Source organism: Cheilinus undulatus, linkage group 1 (assembly GCF_018320785.1).
Source record: "Cheilinus undulatus linkage group 1, ASM1832078v1, whole genome shotgun sequence".
NCBI classification, from domain to species: Eukaryota; Metazoa; Chordata; class Actinopteri; order Labriformes; family Labridae; genus Cheilinus; species Cheilinus undulatus.
The window spans coordinates 56394190-56414276 of record NC_054865.1 but is presented as its reverse complement, the minus strand read 5'-3'; the positions used below and the strand labels follow the sequence as shown (position 1 = coordinate 56414276).

The window sequence follows — 20087 nt, the reverse complement described above, 5'->3', positions numbered from 1 at the left end:
CTCGGATTTCTTCTGCTCGCACACGAAACAAAACTGCTCTCAGCCAATAGGAAGTGAGTATCAGTTCAACCAATCACAGTAATGCTGCATAGTTGCCAGGGGGGTTTGCCAGATTGAGCCGAACGTCCTGTACAGGCGGCTCTGCTCCCGTGTATCTCCCATCTGTTCCTGCTCTGAAGCTAGCTTCTTCCACGTAAAAGCATACTTCAGGACGACTCATTGGCAGAATGGACCGCCTGTTGGCTGAGAGCAGTTTTGTTTCATATGCGAGCAGAAGAAATCCGAGAGGAGAAAAGACACGTGAGCAAACAAACAAGGTTTTGAAGGAAAAATCTGAGCACAAAATGACAAAGTTTTGCTCTCACTCCATGTAAATCTGCTCTCAAATATGAAAAATGCTCTCAAAATGAAAAGGCATTGCTCTCAAACATTAGAGCATGCTCTTCCCCATGAGGATTTTAAGTTAGTAGGACCAATCCAATGTAAGTTATTACATGCTTGTTGATTGAGTATGCCTAAATTGCTAGTTGCTGGCTGACAGGGCTAATACAGAGTCGTTTTCAGGACTTTGGGGAGCCTGTTGGATTTCACGGCCCGTTTAGCCAAGGCTACCACTGTTCTTGCCCTTGAAAAGTTACTGTTGCTGCTATTTGCTGTGATAATCCATCAGGAAGTGTGAGGCGGGCCTCCCCTGGGGGGCGCCACAGAACTTCATGGGAGGTGCGGAACCATAAACCAGAAAAAAGGGGATTTGCTTTGCGAACTTCTGCTGTGCATGGAACAAAATGGATAGACTTATAGTTACTATCCCACAGAATCAACTATTTAAGTTAGGATTTTCCTGCATCGATCTTGATGATGCTCAAGTCACAGAGTTTAATTTGCAAAGATGTACAAGTTAATGACAGCGTAAGGCTGTGTAAACCTTGGGGTCATCTTAAGACTAAGCAAAAAGTCTAGCGACCAAACTACGGGAATTTTTAACAAGAAGTGAAAGGAATTTCGGTCACTGATCAAAAGTAAGGATGGTCTGCTGTTATGCAATCCTGCATCAACTGTACGGATGAAAACATATAGTCCCCACTAAATAAGAGGGAAAGGCAGATGTTTTAGGACATTAGGACTAAAATATCAAAAATATGTTAACGTTAAAAATGTTTAAAGATTAGACACAAATGTTGAAAATGTGATTGTTTCATTTTTTCAATCTTTACCTTTTTGTGGGTGGGGGTCCACCGAATGAACAATTTATTCTTAGGGGAGGCTCACTCATCCACGCTTTGAAAACCCCTGCATCAGGACATTATTAATCAAGATATCTTCTTATCAAAATGTTTGTTTACAGATTTAACACGGCAGCTCTGCCTTGTGCTGAAACCAGGAAGTGCAATACAGTTAAGCACAAGCTTCATGTTTTAATGTGGGCCATATCCCATTTTAGCTCTAGAATTTGCTGCGGGCCAATCAAATGTTAGAGATAGTTAGATAGTCGTTTATTGTCATTGCATTGTAAAAAGCACAGCGATATTATGTTTGGCAGTCTTCTTCTTAGCAGCAAAACAGTCGTTCAAGTGGTGGTTAGAAATCTGCAGCCTCAAGTCATCCATCCTGCTGGCGAGGGAACGGGTATCCAGGAGAAAGATGCTTGGTAGGGCAGGTTTATGTGGGCCGGCTCTTAGCCGTCTCTGCCTCCTCCCCACTGGCTGTAGGTCTCGTACTGCTCCACATCCTCCTCCTGTCAGTCTCCGAGCTCCCCGTTCTCCAGATAATCTCCATCTGGAAAGATGTAAACTCAGTGGGCATGCTGCCAGTTCTGGTGTAAGTGTAGGACTTTGTTTTGCTGCTAGTGATGGAGCGCTGGGCCGCTGCGTTCGTAGCCTGCGGTCTTCTTTTCCACTCTTTTCTGGTTTTTCTTGATGAGATTTCCCGTTCTTTCTCTCAAAGGTGTTCTGGTCCATCCATCTTCTTTGTTTTCATAAGTTTCAACATATTTTGTATACTTAATTGTGAAAAATACCACAAGTTTAAGATAAAACTTAAGAGTGCATCTGTCTTGCTGCCAACTGCTCTGGTTGCCCAGCAACATACTCCCCATTCTCGCCCTCATTTGGCCCCAGGGCCATAGTTTGGACACCCCTGCTTTAGACAGAGGACTTTTTAAATCAGTGCCTTCTCCGTAAGCTTTTGAAACTTTTTTTTCTTGCATGAATGTGTCACTACTTTAAGGACACAAAAAGCTGGTTAAGACTTTTTTTTCACACTTTGCACACTTTGTATAGTCAGAACCAGCACAAAACATGACCTTTTGGTAGCATATCTCTGTGCAGACATCACTTCTTGCCCCCAGTCGGGAGTTCTCAGCTGTGTAGTGTCATCTGCAAAGAAACCTTCTCTCAAAGGATTGAATGCAACGCGTTTGAAGGTGTGCAATACGCTCCCTGAGCACTTCTTCATGCCGGCATGTACCTTTACACTGAGACCAAGTTTATGCAAGATTTACATCCGTTAAATTCAAATAAAAGGGAGGCAAATGGTAGGGTATTTTCAGTCATGGAGGAGCCCTGGAAGTAGAGATTTTGTCTAGCATAATAACAGTGACCAGTGACAGTCTTTTATAGTGTTATCTGTATCTGTAGTAAACTGCAAGCCTCTTTATGTCTCTCCTTCCAGCACTTAAATGCACATGATTATTAAGGAATGAATAAAACTCTCAGGCTGTTATCTAATCTGTGGTCCTTTCACATCTCTGCAGTGGCTGGTTAAACACGTCAGAAGTAGCTTTGATACCAAATTTTGTGGTTTACACATAATTCATAGATACATACACTTAAGCCTAAATCAGGCCCTCCATGTTTTCTTAACACACACTTAAAAGAGCGCACTAATAAACTATTCAGTAGTGGGAATTCATCTGAGGGAAGGAGGTGGTTTTTTAAACCAGAGTTCTATCATGAGTCTAGCTGTCAGTGTGCTATAATAACATGTGATAGGACACATAAGAGATGAATTCACCATTTAAAGGGTTTAAAAACAACACATGTCTGAAAAATCATCTTGCTTTATACATTTTTACGTCCACTTACTGCCGGCAGAGCGAAAAAGGAAATGGCAAAGACTGAGAAACAGGATGCAATGGTCTTTCCAAGCCAGGTCACAGGCAAGATGTCTCCGTATCCGATGGTCGTCACTGTCACCTTTAAAAAAACCAAGAAAAACAAGTGAGAAAACTTTTAAGTTACAAAGCTTAGAATCATGGCTCAGGGGCAGAATCACTTGGCTAGAGCCAAAACATGCTGCAGAGAATATTCAAAAATTATGCACTGGAAAATAGTATGCAAAAATACACTTTTTCAGGCATTTCTAACAAAAACATGTGCCTCTGGTTTGTCCACAATCCCCCCCGAATCAGGAAAAAAAACTCTTCATGATGTCATGTGGGGAGTTAACCCCGCCCCCAGGTCCAGTTGGCCCTCCCCCACTCGAAGAAAGTTCCGCCTCTTCCCAGCTGCCAGCTAAGAAGAGGATCAGGAGAGTCCCATCCTTTAAGCCAAACAAAGAAGCCCTAAACACAAAAACCATTGTATGACTTATTTATAAATGTTAAACCATGATTTCTGTCATTAAGTGCAAATCTAATTTTAACAGCCTCTCGGCAGGCAGAGCCTCGCACCCCCCTTGAGATCTCTGGCACCCCCTAAAGGACTCCTGGACTCCAGGTTGGGAACCAAAGCTTTAAGCCACATGCATGCCCTGTCAGGGGCGGAGTCAGATAGCTCATTAACATTTAAAGCCATGGAAACAGGGCTGAAGCAGAGGCGTTTTTAGGCGTGTAAACATCCAATACTGGAGTGTTTTCAACAACAAACTTCACAGGCATGTTCCAGGGTCCTCTGCGACCGATATAAACCTGTCTTCAAGGGATGATCTTTAAATGTTTTGCAATCAGGTTTTGCAGGTGAGGATTTTTTGGTGTCCTAACCGTTTCCTTCGCCCGAACCTTAACTAAACCTTGACTAACCTTGACACTCAACGTGTGGCTCTTTTGTGATTATTTGTGGCTCTTTTATGTCTTAATTTCAAATTTTATTCACCCAGAAAACCTAAAAGAGGAGAAACTTTTTTGCCCTTTTTGCCCATTTATTGCCACTTGTCATCCGTTTAAGCTATGTTTTGCCATTTAATACCACTATCCTACATTTTTGCCCATTTTTGCCACCTTTTTTTTCCATTGTCACTTTATCCCATTTTTGCCCATTTAAGTTACCTTTTGCCATTAAATACCACTATTTTTCCTAGTTTCTGTCCATTTTAGCCTCTTCTTTTTGCCACTTTTATCTAATTTTTGCACTTTTTCACCACTTTTACACCAATGGTTACCCATTTCAGCTAACTTTTGCCATTAAATACCACTTTTATCCTGCTTTTTTTGCCCATTTTTGCCATTTTTTGCCACTTTTGTCCCATTTTTGCCCATTTACGCTACCTTTGCCATCAAATACCACTTTTTCCGTCTCTTTTCCCATTTTTGCAACTTTTATCCCATTTTTTTTTACCACTTTTATCCAATTTTTGCCCTGTTTCACAGTTTTTTCTCCCCATTTCACCTTCTTAATTTACCCATTGTCATTAAATACCAGTTTTTTTTCCTAGTTTCTTCCCATTTTAGCCACTTCTTTTTGCCACTTTTATCCCATTTTTCCCCTTTTTCACCAATTTTTTTTCCCACTAATTTTTACCCATTTAAATTACCTTTTGACAGTAAATACCACTTGCTTTTTGCCCAATTCAGTCACTTATCACTCATTTTTTTGCCACATTTTTGCCACTATTGGACCAATTTTTTGCCACCTGTAACTCATTTTTTTCTGTCACTTCTTACCAATTTTTGCTACTTTCTGACCCCTTTCCTCCCCATTTCACCCATTTTTGTTGCTTTTTGACCATTTTTGCCACCTTTAACTTATTTTTTTTGCTACTTCAAGTTGTTTTTGCCACTTTTTCACCACTTAGGTTGTGGCTCATGCAAAGGTATTTTTCAACAGTTTGGCTCTTTGGTTGAGTAGGGTTGAATAACACTGGTCTAAACAGAAGTTTAATCCAGTTCCTGGCCCAGTGTGGCTCCAGGTCATGGACAGGTAGTAAAGCATAAGTAGTTTATAATGCTTAAGCAGATTGTGCTTTTCTGTTTATTCTCACAAATGCTTGTTCAAATGTTGAGTAATAGAAGCTCACTTTAAGCTTCATTGATAACACTTCATGAAAAGTTATGGATTGATCCACATCTCATCCTAAATGAAGCCTGAATGTCTGCTAAATGTCACTGTAATCCATCCAGTAGCTGTTGTAAAATAAATTTGTGACAGATTGGTGCTTTAACTAGAAAAATCTGGGGACCACCAGCGTCAGTAGACTTCAATCTTTGGGCAACAAATCAACATTTACGGCTATCCATCAAACCCCTATATAAGTCCAAATCAAATGATGGATTTTTTTGCACAGCTGGCACTGCACCAAGGTCATGTCAATGGCCTGGCCAATTAAAAGCATGAAAGGATTTTTTAATACAACAGTAACACAGCCTTAAAAAGGAAATACAAAACCTAGCCTGAACACTTCCCTTCTGCTTCAGAAGGCCTGGCAGTGCCTGTTTATTCCAAGGACCCTGAGGTGCAACAGCCTCCTCCAAAAAGTGCTGATCAGTTTCCGTTGCTGCACTCCAGAGAGTATCACTGCTGTACAGTCTGGTGCTTCAATGGAAAAGACCAGCACATATAAACTCCAGCACCCTAGTAAAGATGTTTTTGCTCCCCACTCCCAACAAACAAACCATACACATCATGAAAACCCTTCCCCAATGCCAAATCTCCAACTGGAGCAGCTGTGGCTCAAAAGTAGAGTAGGTCATCCTCTAATAGGTCGATTGGCAGGACGATGCCCAGCTCCTGCAGTCCAAGTGTTGAAGTGTCCTCGGGCAACACACACGGAACCCCAAATTGCTCCCGAGGGCTTACACACCGATAAGTGAATGGGATTAAATTAGTTCTGATGGGCAGCCTGGCACTTTGTGAAGCAGCCTCTGCCACCAGTGTACAAGTGAATGTTTCAATAGTTTGAAAAGAACCCTGAGTGGCTGGAAGACTAGAAAACGCTGTAAGTACAGTCCCTTTACCATTCAACTGCTGTTCCTGTGCAATCTAAAGTAAGGTCTCAGTTATATTTTTATGGTAGCCAGGGCAGGAGGCTCCATGGTCTCGGGTTTTCTTTCTGTTTTCTGGGCCATTCTTGTGAAATGATATCTTGAGAATACCAAGAGGGATTTTTTTCAAACTTAAAAGCCTTCAAAGGCTAGCTGCTGAGAAGCATCCCCTCTGCATGATGCTGCCACCACTATGCTTGGGGATGATATTTTTGTAGGGATGTGTAGTGTTTGGTGTCCACCATATAGTGTCTTTTCTGACAGCTAAAAAGCTCCATTTTGGTCTCATCAGACCACCTTGACCATGGAGTCTATCACATGCCTTTTGGTGAACTCTAGTCCAGACTGAATCTGAGTTTTCTTCTTCACTTTGCCACTCTCCCATAAAGCTCTGACTAGTGAAGAACCCGGCCAACAGTTGTTGTCTGCAGAGTCTCTCCCATCTCAGCTGCTGAAGCTTGGAACTCCTTCAGAGTAGTCATAGGTGTCTTGGTGGCCTCTCTCACTAGTCTCCTTCGGCACACTCACTCAGTTTGTGAGGACGGCCTGATGTAGGCAGATTTACACATGTGACATATTCTTTTAAATCTATTTATTGATGGGATAGCCCCTTGAGATGGATCATCTCATTTTCAAGGGGGTCTTCATGATGGATCTGTATGAATTCCAGGGGATGTTCAGTGACTTGGGATTTTTTTTTGTATCCACCTCCTGACTTATAATTTTCAATAACCGTTTCTCTCTGAGTTGCTCTGGGTGTTCTTTTGGCTTCATGTTGTAATGGTAGCCAGGAATACAATTAACCAATTACTGGACCTTCCTAGAAGGAGTTAATACCAGAAGGACATCTGGACACAACCCCAAAACATTCTCTCTTTTGGTCATTTATTAAAAATAGCTGATTTCCTTCTGGAGTCAGTCTATGATTCTGAGTTATTTTGTTTAATCAAGGCAGTTACCCAACAAATTTCAATTCTTAAACCCCTTTTAAAGTTTTCAAGTGATATCAGAATCCCAAATTCCAAATCTTGTGAATGTTCAGGCATGTAAGACGGCCAAATGTGCTATATTGATCAAGAAAGACCTGCAGAAAGCAAGCAAGCAACTAAGAAAGAAAGAAAATGCTGTTGCTGATTTGTGACTTGAATTAATCCAAAGAGCTCTGTTATTTTGTTATTTCAGTTGACTTTCAGCGTTTTGTTTCCCTCAGAGCTAATAAACTGTGACCCTGCACAGAAAGGTCAACACACAGGTTGTAAGCCATGTCAGAGTAGATCCTGATCTACAAAGACTGGAGGTAAATATTGTGTAAATACTCTGAGTAAACCTTAGATATATGAAAGGTGTTGCAATAACTCTGTTGTGTGTGTATAGTTTTTTTTTTAATATCAAGAGTCCCTGAAGTTTCCTAGAAGCAGTGTGGGAGGTGACTTATTGTCTGAAAATAAAATTTCATCCCGTATTTTCTACACTACTTGTTTTTTTTTCTGTTTGTATTAGCAGCCCACTGGATGTGCCCAAGGGTTTTCACACTACTCCTACTGTATCAACAGTAGTACGGATAAAACAGAGCCTGTATTCGACCTCTCACTTTCAAAATACTGTTTGTAAAGAGTCACTGTTTTTGGCTGAATCTGACTTTTGGCAGACTGGAGAAGTCAGTAAAACAACATGGACAGGATGAGTCATTACAGCACTGTGTAAAACACAGATAATTAACATCATTGTGAGTGATGGTGCTGAAGTGTAACAGAGCTGTAGGTGTGAGCGTGCCTGGTTGTCTGTCTTGATATGTCAGCCCTGTGATTGGCTGGCGACCAGCCCAGGGTGTACCCCGCCTCTCACCCAAGAGATTTTTTGTTTTCAGTATCATTAATGGCAGGGGTGTCAAAATCAGTCACAGCAGGGGCCGGATTCTGGATTCAGGTCTAACCTGAGGGCCTAACAGGGTCCACATTTAACCATAACTGTCAACCTCATTTTCACCAGTGATAAAACATGAAACAAAAGCAGCACTGATGATAAATCATTTGGAGATTTTAAAAAGTAAAAATGATAAGTTTAAAGGCTCAAATCTGAGAAAAAAATTCCAATTTACTGGTACAAAAGATCGGACTGCTGGTCAATGGTACAGCTGTACCTTGCCCACCAGATTATATCATATTTTTATTATTAGTGGCCCACTGATCTGCAGATTTCCTCCAGTTTGAAAATGTAAACCTAACCCTGATGATTTAAAAATCCTTGTTCTGTCATAAAAATAAGAAAAAGTTAAAATAACTAGATTAAAAGTCAGGAATATGGGAAAATAGATTTCTGTTTTCTTTTCATATTCTTGATTTTGTGTCTCACAGTTCTGGTTTTGACTTTTTATTTCATATTTTCACCTTTTTTAATTCACATTTTTTACTTTTTCTTTTTAACCTATTTTTATCCTCAATTTTAAAATTCTAAGTAATATTTTGACCTTTTTAGCTCCTTACTTTGACTTTCATCTCATAATTTGGCCTTTTGTGCCCTCAATTTTAAATCTTAAGTAATATTTTGACCTGTGAAATTCATTTTTTTTTCTCAGGCTCTGACATTTCTAACCAAGGATTTTTAAATTTATTTTATATTTTGACCTTTAAAAAATTAATGATTTTAAATTTTAATCTCATGTTTTGACCCTTAAAAATCACAATGTAAACTTTCTTTCTTATATTTGCCTTTTAAAAACATGATTTTGACTTTAAATGCCTTATAAAAAGCTAATAAGTTTGAATTTGTACCTTAGATTTTGAACCTTTAAACTCACCATTTTTATTTTTTTTTTTAAATCTCAAAATCATTTATCATCAGTGCTAAGGTTTTTTGCCCCCATAATTCATTGCTGGTGAAAATGAGGTTGACAGTTAATGGTTAATTGTTGGCCTTGTTCGGCCCTCAGGTTGGACCCAAATTCAGAATCCGGCCCCTGCTGTGGCTGAGTTTGACATCCCTGCCATGGTGTAACTTATATATGTGGGATGAGCAGGTTTTGGTGTCCTGGTACCTTGGTGGTAATAGAGGAGTAAACTGGAACCACTTCAGCAACCAGAACCATTTGGTCCATTCCCATCCTTCAGACCTTTCAGCTAGCTTTGAGAGAAGTCTTCAGGCTACAGCTTGATATTTATTTGAGTAGAATAACTCCTCCCATCATCCAAAGTCCTCCCCAAATGTCAAACACCTCTGTCGAATAAATAAACCCATTGGAAAAAAATCTGAAAAACAAACACTGTCAACAAAACATCAACACACCCTCCACAAATCAGACATGAGGAATCCTGACTGAAACAGATTTGATTAAAATGTCAGTGTTGGTCTGAAAGTGATGAGAAGCAAAGAAAAAACACACTGACCTTTGATCAAGCCTTGCACAACCACAAAATACACACAGAAACCCACAGACTACACTTACCACTCCCCACCACAGGGCATCAGCATAGTTCTGAAAGCCACTGTGTTCTTCCTCTTTCTCTGCCAGGTAGACGAAGTACGAGGCGAAAATCAGGCTCAGGAATCCAATGTACAAGGTCGTGATCAGCTCCTGAAATAGAAATACAAACATGAATAACAACAAAAATATGTTTGCAGAGATGATACAAAGAGCATAACAAGTTAATATGATAGTAAATACGCGGACAAAAGTATTTGGCTGCAGGACCATTACAACAACACCAGGCTGTAACAGTGGCGTGCACAGACTTTTTCAAGGGCTGGGGCGAAAAGAAAAAAAGGGGCACATACAGCGCGTTCTCGCCACTGAAGAGGGCGCTAAGTTTCACGTGTTTTCGAAGGCACTTTAGACACGTTTATATGTTCTACAAATGGCACATTATATAACCTTAAAACAGACTAACTAGACAGATGACTCAAGTTAGTTTGTAGTTAGGATCAGCATCCACAAGAACTGTGTAGATTCAACGTTGGACTGTGAAGAACACACAGAAACAAATAAATAAATAAATCCCTAGGGGGTCTGGGGGTCTTCCTCCAGAACATTTTCAATGAAGTAGATGTCATTTCCTGTATTCTAGTGCATTTTAACACCATATTAGCACCAGATAGTCCAAACTGGTTCTGTGAGATATAGTTCTGGCTCAATATGGATCGAAAAAGGGCCCAACATAAAAGCCATTGCACCAGTAATGTTTCGTAGTATTTCCTGGTCCTAAAGGGGTTCTGGAGTTTAGTGTGTTTTCTTCACCCAAGAGGGCAGTTTATCACGTTTTAACCAGCTAAGAGGGCAATTAAGTGTTTTTTTTTTTTTTTCAACCAAGAGGGCAGTTTAGTGTGTTTTGCCATTAAGGAGGGTACTTAAACATGCCTTTTGCCACCCAAGTGGACAGTTTATCATGTTTTAACCAGCCAAGGGGGAGTTTTGTGTCTTTTTTCCAACAAAGAGGGCAGTTTAATGTGTTTTGCCAACCAGGAGGGGAGTTTAGCACGCGTTTTGGCTCCCAAGAGGGCACTTTAGAGTGCGTTTTGCCACCCAAGAGGGCACTTTAGCACATGTTTTGACTCCCAAGAGGGCACTTTAGCACATGTTTTTCAATAATTGGGCCAGGGGGGGGGGGGGCAACCGCGCCCCCTCCCCCCACCCTCTGTGCACACCACTTGGCTGTAATGACACTATTAAAATACAGTGGCTTGCAAAAGTATACCCCTAAACTTTTCCACATTTCTTCACGTTACAACCACAAACATAAATATATTTGATAGGGATTTTATGTGATCGATCAGCATAAAGTGGGATGCCTCCAGTTGATGATCAGCGCTGTGGAGCATTTATAAAGCTAGGCACTGATGTCGGATGAGAAGGCTTTGCTCACAATCTCTGTTCCAGTTGGAAATGTGCTGGATGGGTTTGAGCTCAGGACTCATGAGCCAGTCCATTTCTTCCTCACCAAAGTCATCAAACCATGTCTTTATAGTCCTTCTTTGTGCTCTGGGGCTCAGTCATGTTGGAACAGAAAAAGGACCTTCCCCAAACTGTTGCCACCAGGTTGGAAGCATAGCATTGCCCAGAATGTCTTGGTATGCTGAAGCATTAAGATTGGTTATCAGTGGAGAGAAGGGATCTAGCACAGACCCTGAAAAAGGAGCTGCATACCATAATCGCTCCTCCTTCAAACTTCACCGTCAGGCAGGTAACGGTCTCCCAGGATCCTCCAAACCCAGACTCCTCCATCTGACTGCCAAAGAGAGGCAGGATTCCTAACTCCAAAGAGCACGACCAATGCTTGGCACTGGATTTGGTGGTGTCAGGCTAACATACGGCTGCTCGCCCATGGAAACTCATTCTATGGAGCTCCTTCTGCAGTTTTTGAGCTTGCATCAATGCCAGTGGAAGTTCGGTCTTTTACAGTTTTACAGCAGGGACGATGGAGACTGCCTGGCTAATTTTATACACCTGCTGCACGGCTCTGATTGAAACACCAGAATTCAATAATCAACAGGTGTGGCCAAATACTTTTGTCCATATAATGCAATTGAATGTATGGATTTTCTCATTTCGTGCTTGTTTATTGTCACATTATCTGTTTACCAGTAAAGCACCTGGGGGTCTATTGGGGCTCAGTGCTCTATTAATGGGACATATGGATGTGAATATTCATGCGCTGTGAACAAGATGATTGATTTATTCCAAGATTGGTGCTGCTTCTGCTTCAGTGTAAGGCTAAAAATTGATTCAGACTCTCTTCATCTCAGTAACTACTTATCCCTGCCATAAAATGTATTCACATTTAAAAGGATAAGGTTAGAGTTGTTACATTTTTATTCTAAAATCAGTACGTTTTCTGTAGACCAAAGCTGGAAGGCTTAAAAATGTAGCAGTCAATATCATGAGTTTAAAACAGGGCTGCCCAATTTGGGGCCTGTGGGCCAACTTTGGCCCACGAGCTATTATTTTTGGCCCGCTGCCCATGTTTGAATTTTTTTTTTTTTATTATTATTTTCTCACTGCCAGCAGTCTAAATATTTCTTTCAATATTTATTTATTGTTGCACTTCCTCTCCTGACCACAAATTAACATTGTGTTACATTGGGGTAGGGTGGCGCTGCTGAGCTCCCGTCAGCTCAGATCTGGAAGCCTATAACCAGAGAGTGAGTCAGTGAGAAGATGCTGGGGTCAAGCTGGGGTCATGGCAGAGATGGAGCGTGTGAGGCAGTGGTACACTGATAAGAGAAGATAAGAGATAGTATTTGTGCCGTATGGATGTTCAGTAATTTCATGCTGTGAAACAAGATAACAAATAGTGTTATTCATTTTATTTTTTAATTTTTTTACTTTGCATGAGTTATTATTTTTGCACAATTATGCTATAGACATATTTAATTTCTGCACTGCAACATAAATGTTTAGTTTTGGCCCGTGACCCTCCACCCCGATTCATTTTTGGCCCTTCACTGAAAAGAATTTGGGCAGCCCTGGTTTAAAAGGTCAAAATATGGACCTAAAAGTGAAAGTTAGAAGTTAAAAAGGTCAAAACATGACATCAAATTTGAAATAATACATTCAAAAAGGTCAAAATATGACCTAAATTTTATATTGTTGAATCTTAAAGGTCAAAACTTAGATAAAAAGTCAAAATCATGAATTGAAAGGTCAAAATATTTAATTAAAAGTCAAAATCATAAGCTTAAGTCACTGGTCATCAAATGGCAGCCCAGGGGCCAAATCAGGCCCTCCAAATCTTCCCGTCTGGCCCCCAGAAGATCATTAAATTCAGAAAAGCAGGAAAAGAAAATGTTGTGGTTTTAAGAGTATCTTTTGGCTTTAAATGTCTTGCAGCTGTTAAATCCACCCCAAAAGCAATGAATATTCAAATAGTTTTAAAAATGACTTTTTGATCTGTTTCAACAGAAATTCATTTGTCAGCCATTATTAGTAAATATTAAAGAAATGTGTTAAAACTGGCAAAAATGGCCAAAAAGGGGTTAGAGAGTGGCAAAAAGGGGCGATAAGTGTCCAAATGGGTTGTGGAGTGGCACAAAGGAACAAAAACTTGCAGGAAAAGGGGCTAAAAGTATTTCAAAAATGGGTTAATAGTGGCAAAAATGATGAAAAAAAGCAATGAAAAATGGAAAAAATGGAAACAGGAGGGATAAAACAAGAAAAGTGGTTTAAAGGAGTTAACAAATGGCAAAAAATTGGGTTAAAGGGGCAGAAAAAAATGACAGGAAGTATCAAAAACTGGCAAAAATGGCCAAATAAAGTGGTGAAAAGGGATAGGAGAATGGCAAAAATGGGCGATAAGTATCCAAATGGGTTGAGTGGCACAAAGGGCCAAAAACTTGCAGGAAAAGTGGTGAAAAAAAGGTTAAAATGTGGCAAACCGTTAGTGTAAAAGAAAAAAAAGGGGCAAAAAGTATATCAAAAATGGGTTTAAAGTGGAGAAAATGGAAAAAGGAGGGATAACACAAGCAATCAAATTGGCTTTAAGGAGTTAAAGAATGGGAAAAAATGGGTTGAAGGGGCAAAAAAAGGCAAAAAAGTATCAAAAATGTGTTAAAACTGGCAAAACAGTGAAAAAATAACCAATGGAAAAGCAGTGAAAAGGCAGGAAAGTGGGTTAAAAAGTGGTAAAAATAGCAAAAAGTGTCAAAAATGGGATAAAATTGGCACCGAATGTTTCAGAAATGGCAGAATGAAGCAGTGAAGTAGTGAAAAGTGTGAAACATGAGTTCATATTGGTGCTAAATCATAATTGTTGAGGGTCTGTTCTTTCCAGCCAGTTCTGTGGGCATGCCTGTCTCCTTCTGGTCTACGGTGTTATAGATCAGGATAGATCTCACTGGTAGTGCTTAAAAATGTCCTGTGATTGGAAAGAAATTACAAATACTCATAAAATATGTAAATCATGTAAATACTGATTAAATTTTTTGTTATTTGGAAGTCCGACCCCCAGAGACTCTGTCAAGACTAAATCTGGCCCTTGTGCAAATGTACTTGATGACCCCTGGCCTAAGTCATAATCGTGAGATGCAAAATTGAAAATATGACCTAAAAACACAAATTAATTCTGTTTGCCATATCTCTAGCCGTTTCTAATTATTTGTGCTCTTCACACTTGAAAACTTTTATGACTTAATGAGGATATTTTGACTCATCAGGGTTAAATTTGGAGGAAATCTGCAGACTTGGACCAGTTCAGATAAATATATGAAATGTTCCTGTGGGACAGGTATAACTGTACCACAGACCAGATTTGGCCCCCCAGGCCCTGAGTTTGACAACCGTGATTTATATCATTTGTTTGAGGATCTCCAGAATCAATATCAGACTCTGCAATGATTCTGAATTGTTGTTTAATAACTCAAGTTTAACTCATTGTTGCTCAGCTAGCTCAAACCCCAGCATCACTAGTGATCTCTGAACAGATTGCTGAATTATTTCTCTCGGTAGCTGTGAAAGATCTAACATGCTTCAGTTGTTATCTGAACGACGAGCTGGTGCCCAAAGTCACAGTCAGAGCCTGGTTCATCACACAAGAGGAACCACTACATCTGCCTTGCATGGAGTTCAATTTTAGAAGCAGTCGTGTCCTCAGCGAGCAAAGAGGTGCGTGGCTGACCTTGGTTGGCACGGCCCATATTCAGAACAACAAGGTACAGAATTAGCCCTGACACGCACTGGTCTCCCCCCTCACTCTCTTGTAGTTACAGACCCGTCTCACCTGTTTTCTATTCCCTCTGATTATTCCAGCGGTTTTAATACCAGCCCACTTCCACTAATCCCCTGCCAGATTCTCTTTTGCATTCTGCTAAGCCCTGCTGTTTTGCTGTTGTCATGTCTCGCTGGTTTTATCTCTGTCTGATTGTTGGTTTGAATGTATTTTTGCAGTGCTGTTAACTTCCTGCCTGCCTCTGTCCCCATACTGCTACAGCACCAGTAATGATAAGGGGTCTAAAGTGCACATTTTAAGTGGTGACAAAAGAGGGCATTATGTGCATCTGAGAAGGATGGTGAAAAGCTGACAAACTGATAAAGTCAGTCTCCTTGAAAGCTGGAGGAGATAACCTCTTCCTGAGGACAAGTTTGCCTCATTATGAGAAACAAATGCTTTCCATGATAAAGTACAGAATCTTTCTGCACAGGTCCGTGTGTTTGATTATACATCCACACACTGTATTTTACTCTATTCTCCTGTGATTACAATAATTTATCATCAGAAGGGGAGGTATCAAAGCAGAAGGAGGGAAATCACACCCTCCAATCAACGCTTGGAGGTGTGGCTGGCACGCTTGGGCCTCGCTCCAGGGAAAGAATAAATTCAAGTTTCACTTTTTGATTTAATAACCGGAAAACATGATAGTCTTGCTTTTTTAGATGCACCTGTACAACAATCTGATAATGAAAAAAAGTCGTAATATTACCAGAATAAAATATTACAAGAAAGAAAGTCTGCCGGGGTGCCGCCTCCGTTAAAATGAGCAATGTTGAGCATCTTGTGAAGCTATACTTTAGTATCGATTTCACAAATGAGGAAAAACTTCATCTTTTGGCACATCAGCATCAAATTATTATCAGAATCAGGACAATACTCCATCGTAGATCCGCGGCGCCACGGCAGACTGTCTTTCTTGTAATGTTTTATTCTCGTAATATTCTGAATTTTTTTCTCATAATATTACAACATTTTTCTCATAATATTACCACTTTATTCACGCAATATTATGGCTTTTTTTCTCATAATATTACAACTTTTTTCTCACAACATTAGGACTTTATTCTGGTAATATTAGGATTTTATTCTTGTAATGTCAAAATAATTTTTTTTTTCGTCTCTTCGTGTGGCCCTTTAAAGGTCAACTTTATAAGTACGAAAGGTCAAAATACAAAATTAAAAGTCAAAATAAGGTTTTAAAAGGCAAATATATGAGATACAGAGATAAAATCATGAGTTTAGAGGTCAAGATGTGAGATAAAATACAAAATCAAGAGTTTAAAAGGTAAAAATAGAAAATATAATTCAGAATTGTGGCTCTAGAAGTACAAAATATGATATAAGTTTCTAGATCAGGAGTTTAAAAAGTGAAAATATGAGATCAAAAGTCAAAGTTAGGAGTTTGAAAAGGTCACAATATGATTAATAATGAAAAATGTGAATCTAAAAGGTCACAATATGAGAGAAAAGGTCAAAATGATGAATTTAAAAGGTCAAAATATTAAATAAAAAGCCAAAATCCTAAGTTTAGGTCATAAACTTGGGATGCAAAGTGAAAATATGAAATAAAAAAGTAATTAATTTCTTTCCCTCATTCCTGACTATTTCTACTCTCCACTTTTTCAGATTTTTACGACTTAAGGAGGTTTTTTTTAAATTAAATCTTCAAGGTTAAATTTCCATTTTTATACTGGAGGAAATCTGCAGACTTCATTCAGGTGAGCTACTTCTAATTAAAGTTTGAAACGGGTAAAACTGCACCGTGGGCCGCATTTGGCCTTAAGTTTGACACCCATGCTCTACATTCTGATTCTATTTGTTGAGTCAAAAGAAGGTCTGAAATAATTTGCTAGTCTGCACAGTCAGTCTAGAAAGTTCCCACTGGTATCAGATCAGGACTCAGTATCGGCCAGTACACCTCAGTCATTAGTATGATGCTAAGATACTCTGTACAAGCTGGTTGAAAAAAATACCCACTCAGCTGCCTAAAACTTGTAAAATTAATCAGCTTCTCCCTGATGCACTGTTCCTGACGTTCTAGCTGTCTTTATAAATGTCTTTCTTAAAGACCATATGCTAAATCCTTCTGGGGGCCTCCTTTGTGGAAGTGCGTTAAAACAAACACGATCATTATTCATGTTTGGATGTTGCTGTTTTAATAAACAACATCAGATCAGACGCCCACTCTGCAGAGCTGCATTGTTAATCATAAACACCGTCACTGTCAGAATGGCGTCTTTAGCCTTAAATCAACTCTTATTTGAAAGCATTTTGATTAACATGCCTCTTTTTGTCCTTGATGGAAATTATGATGAAATATTTCCAGCTTCTCTGCTGATGTTTTGTTGTTTTGGTGATTAGAATTAGACTAAGGTTATAGATTTATCAAGACTGGACCAGAAGGACTTTTGTTTTTGTCTTATCTAACAAATGAAGTTTGTATTTTAATGTGGAGCTGAAAACAAACCAAAATATAAGTGCATCAGTGTAAAAGTCTAAAACAGGGGTGTAAAACTCAGTCACAGCAGGGGCCGGATCCTGAATCTGGGTCTCACCTGAGGGCCTAACTGGGCCAAAATTCCCCATAAACTGTCAACCTCATCTCCATAGATAACCAATTATAGGGGAAAAAACGTAACATTGATGATAAATGATGTAGCGATACAAGTGTCACATGTTAAAATCATGATTTTTAACAGTTAAAGTACTAAAAAAATCCAAATCATGAGTTTAGAAGGGCAAAAGACGAGATAGAAAATTCATAATATTGATATTTGAATATTTGGGCTTAAGCCCTTAAAGCCTGTTGTATCATATTTGATACATACTTTTATGATACCTCTATCTAATCAATATAATCAATAAATTACTCAAAAAAAACTTATGAATACAATCTAATAAATGTTAAAAATGCCCTCAAGTGGATTATCAGTTACCAAAAACACCTGATGAAAAAATGAGATACTAAAAATTTATTTGTAACATTTTATGGAAATGTGGAATTTTTTGAATTTCAGTAGAAACTTAAATAAACATTTCAGTACCAAAAAGTAAGAATTTCCTGGCTATTATTTGTGTTTTCAGGCTTTAAGGGGTTAAAAGTTATATTTAGGAGTTAAGAAGGTCCAGATATGAGAAAAAATTCTAAATCAAGAGTTTAGAAAGTGAAAATATGAGAAAATATTCAAAATCAAAGGTCAAAATATAAGATATATAAATATAAAGGTCCTAAGATGAAATCAAACTTTAAGATTTTAATTTAAAAAGCTAAATATTTGGGATAAAATTCAAAATAAGAAGTTGAAAATATCAAAATGAAAGATAAAATTCAAATTCACATCTTTAAAACATCAAATTATGAACCTAAATCATCAAAATATGAGATAAAAAAATTGGAAATATTTGAATATCTGGTACTGAAGTTATATTTAGGAGTTGAAAAGGTCAAGATATGAAAAAAATCTAAACCAAGAGTTTAGAAAGTGAAAATATGAGAAAATATTCAAAAATCAAAGGTCAAAATCTAAGATATATTTAAATATAGAGGTCCAAAGATGAGATAAAACTTAGATCTTAACTTAAAAAGGTAAATATTTGGGATTATAATTCAAAATTTGGATTTGAATATATCAAAATGTAAGAATAAATTCAAATTCATGAGTTTAAAATGTTAAAATATTAATTAAAAATTATAATTGTGAACATAAAAGGTCAAAATATGAGATAAAAGTCAAAATCATGATTTGAAAAGGTCAAAATATGATATAAAAAGTCAAAACCAAAACTTTGAGTCATAATGGTAAGATGCAAATTAGAAAATACAAAATGCAAACACAAATTTCTTTTCCCACATTCCTGACTTTTGATCAAATTATTTGAGCTCTTTACTCTTTCTAACTCTTATGACTTCAAAAGGATATTTTTAACCATCCAGGTTAAGTTTGCATGGTTATACTGAAGGAAATCTGCAGACCTCATACTGGTGGGCGGGTTATAATGAAAATATGATCTGGGGGGGCTGGGTATGACTGTGCCACGGGCTGGATTTGGCCCCTGGGCCTTGAGTTTGACACCCCTGGTCTAAAATATTCTCTGGAATAAGCTCTGATCACTGGAGGGACATGGATTGAATTCAGATGAAGACCAAATCATTATAAATCTGTTTGAAAGCCCGACAGCTGATCTCTCCTGGTGTACCTAAAATATTTATGACGCATCTTCTTGCAGATTGAATGAGGAACCGTCCGCGGTTTGCTTTGCTCAGGAGGTCTAATTGGGCTCGGCTCTAATCCTGTCAGACTGTAATTGGAATACTTCTTTGTGGAGGATCTCTTAAAGTGAATGTTCTCTCTCGGCTCACCTACTTCGTGTTTAAACTGTTTTTAGCCACTGCGAGAGCCGGAGCACCCGCAGCACTAAACTGGACTGAATTCCTGATGAGGGAAATTCTCATTCGTGTCTCGTCCCAAAACTGTCACTCCTAAATTTTTTTAGAGCTCCTTGAGGGAGCTGGAGCAGCAGATTAATGCATAAAACGACCCAGGAATAGTTCACCTTCCTTGAAATATCATAAACCTCTCCTTGCATTTCCATATACTGATGCTTTCTGCATTGATCCTCGGAAACCGTATCCACATTTCTTCTGATCATCCACGTTTTTATGAACTTTTGAGCGTCTGACTTCTGCACGAGCGTGATAGCATGCAGCACCTTCATCCAGTATCTTGCTTGCAGCTTGAAAGTGCAAAAATTCTTGGATATGACAGCTTTAAATGCAATCAAGCACACCTTTCCTAGAGTCACAACCAGAGGCTTAGCAGATATAGACGCTGCTGCTGCGACCGGGCAAACACATTCAGGAGACGTGAGCTTCCAATCCGCCAGCGAGTCAGCAAGGAGCAACTGTGCAAATTGTGTTTACAAGCCACACTCACTCCACTGCTGCTCAGTGTGTATTCAGATTCAAGTGCAACACGAAAACTAGCTACTGATTGGAGTAAATGAAACACCAATGCCTTTAAAAACTCCAGCTGTTAACACAGAAGAGCAGCACTTTGGTGTGTTTATGTCTGAAATGTCTGGACTAAGAACTCAGGTCTTGTGTTGACTAAAGCAAAACATTCAGAAAATCACCAAGGAGCAAATATTGGAGGTAGAACAAGCGGGTGCCCAGCTGGTTGATGACTATTTGACCT

At 39.0% G+C, this 20087-nt stretch overlaps 1 protein-coding gene across 2 annotated transcripts in view; it reads right to left on the bottom strand.

Moving 5' to 3' along the window:
* Nucleotides 1-20087, bottom strand: part of kcnq1.1 (potassium voltage-gated channel, KQT-like subfamily, member 1.1) — a 133867-nt gene that overhangs the window by 57483 nt on the left and 56297 nt on the right. For both annotated transcript variants that reach the window (XM_041794230.1, XM_041794224.1), the window contains exons 6-7: nt 9639-9767; nt 3084-3194 (exon numbers count right to left, since the gene is read on the bottom strand). In XM_041794230.1, the coding sequence (XP_041650164.1) occupies nt 3084-3194; nt 9639-9767 (240 nt within the window). The remainder of the gene's footprint in view (nt 1-3083; nt 3195-9638; nt 9768-20087) is intronic.